The sequence below is a fragment of the Chrysochloris asiatica genome, unplaced genomic scaffold, assembly GCF_000296735.1.
Source record: "Chrysochloris asiatica unplaced genomic scaffold, ChrAsi1.0 scaffold00134, whole genome shotgun sequence".
NCBI classification, from domain to species: Eukaryota; Metazoa; Chordata; class Mammalia; order Afrosoricida; family Chrysochloridae; genus Chrysochloris; species Chrysochloris asiatica.
The window spans coordinates 992,086-993,945 of NW_006408652.1; the positions used below are offsets into that span (position 1 = coordinate 992,086).

The window sequence follows — 1,860 nt, forward strand, 5'->3', positions numbered from 1 at the left end:
CCCCCCTCCTCCCCCAGTAATAAGCATATATTCCACATAACAGAAGCTCAATTCAATGTTTGGAGAATAAATGAGCCCATTGAGTAGGTTTTTTTTATTTATTAAGATTTCATGTACTTTACATTAATAATAAGTTAAACTAATAAATATTTAGTTTTACCAAACAATAGACTAAAAGCTATAAAGTAATCATGGTCTATCTTCTCTATTTTACTGCTGGGTTCTTTAACATTGCCAAGGAAATTCGTATTCCAATTTCTTGTTGTCTTGTTACAGAACATAAAACATGGGAGTTCTCCCCATTTCTTTCACAAAATAATTCAAGTTACTCTTGAGTTGAATAGCAATAAATGTGTGAGTAAAGCCATTTATAAACAAATAATCCAAGCTAATAAAACCTACTATTAAAGAGGTAGGTTCTGAAAAACATCAAAAAGGAAAAAAAAATTTAAAAAATCTTTCAGCTTACTCATATGGAAGAAAAAGACAACAATTTTACACACTGTGTACCCCAGCCCAACCTCAGCCTCTATTACTTAGAACATTGACTGCCCTCTTCAGAGTAAAGATTGTGTCTCAGTCTTCACTGGGGCCAGGAGAGCTGCTGGTTGTGGCACTAAAACTTGAAGTGGCCTCAGCAGTAGCAGAATCTGTGGGGGCAATTCTTGCCTTGGCTCGCTCTTCCTCATCTCTCATTGCATCTTCATACCACTTTGAGAAGGCACTTGGGATAGTATTGTTGACCTTAGCCAAAAATTTCAGGACTTTCATTTTGCTGGTTTCTGCATGAGCTCTTGGACCCCACACGAATTCATAGCATGGGGGATCAGTATTGGGCACCTGCCGGTATTCCACATACTTTTCCTGCACCAATTCTCCGGTAAGGAACTGCTTGGGCTCTCCATAGATGGCGTGCTCCCTCCCAGGATATATTCCTGTTCTACTCAGCACTTGCCAGACCTTCTTTTCACTGACACAGTTGCCCTCCATGAAGATTAAATTCAGAATAAGCATCAGGAGTCCAGTCTTGGGCATATCCTCCTCATTTTCTGGAATCTTTTCATAGGTGAGGTCTAGAACATTATAGAAGATGTAAGAATTTCCAGTGTGATCCTCTTCCTTCACACTGAGGCCGAAGACAAGCTCTAGACACTCACAAGCATTTTGGAATATCAGAAGGAAGTAGTCCTCATACTGTTTAATGATATTTGTCATTATTTCTGCTTTTGTGATGGGCTCCTTTGTTTTATATTTGAGGAGCAGGAACTTAATCAATTCAGCCGCCTTCTCATTGATTAGCAAGGATTCATTATCTGGTTGGTTTTGACATGAGCTTGGATTCTCCTCTTCATGGGTTTTGAAGCTGGAATCATCATTTAATGAGCTCAGTGAACTGCAAGAGGAGGAATTATCCTGAGAAACCTGGGAAGTATTCAGTTCCTCATCAGAAGCTATCTCGTCTGTTTGTGGATCTATAGGAGAGGAAGAGGAAGAGGAAGAGGAAGAAATGTCAGAGAGGAAGTACACGTCGAAGGGGGAATCCGAAGATGAGGACTCTTCTTCATCATCTGCTTGAAATGCTGCGTCCTGAAGCTCTTGATCAAGTGTGTAGCGCTGACGCTTAGGAGCATGAGCACAAGGCATGATGAATCTTGTGGGCTGTGCACAGGAGTGTGTGCAGGAGGGTGCGAGATGGGAGTCCTCAACCTAGTAAAGACAGGGAGAGTATGAGCAGCGTCTGCTGAGAAACTCAACATTGGCAGCTCTGATGAAGGCCAACTTACAGGTCTTCTGTTTAGGTCTTTCTCTAAGGATTCTTGTCTCTGGTTCAACTTGTCCCCTAGGAACATGAATAAAGAA

The 1,860-nt window shown here is 41.1% G+C and overlaps 1 protein-coding gene across 1 annotated transcript; it reads right to left on the reverse strand.

Annotated features, from left to right (window-relative positions):
• Positions 1-576: 576 nt before the first annotated feature.
• LOC102823873 (melanoma-associated antigen 10-like) lies at positions 577-1,644 on the reverse strand. The gene has a single exon (XM_006869726.1). The coding sequence runs from the start codon at positions 1,642-1,644 to the stop codon at positions 577-579; it is 1,068 nt and encodes a 355-aa protein (XP_006869788.1).
• Between the last annotated feature and the right edge of the window lie 216 nt (positions 1,645-1,860).

Coding starts and splice junctions, on each gene's coding strand:
- LOC102823873 (XM_006869726.1), bottom strand. CDS start 1,644: ATGCCTTGTGCTCATGCTCCTAAGCGTCAGCGCTACACACTTGATCAA.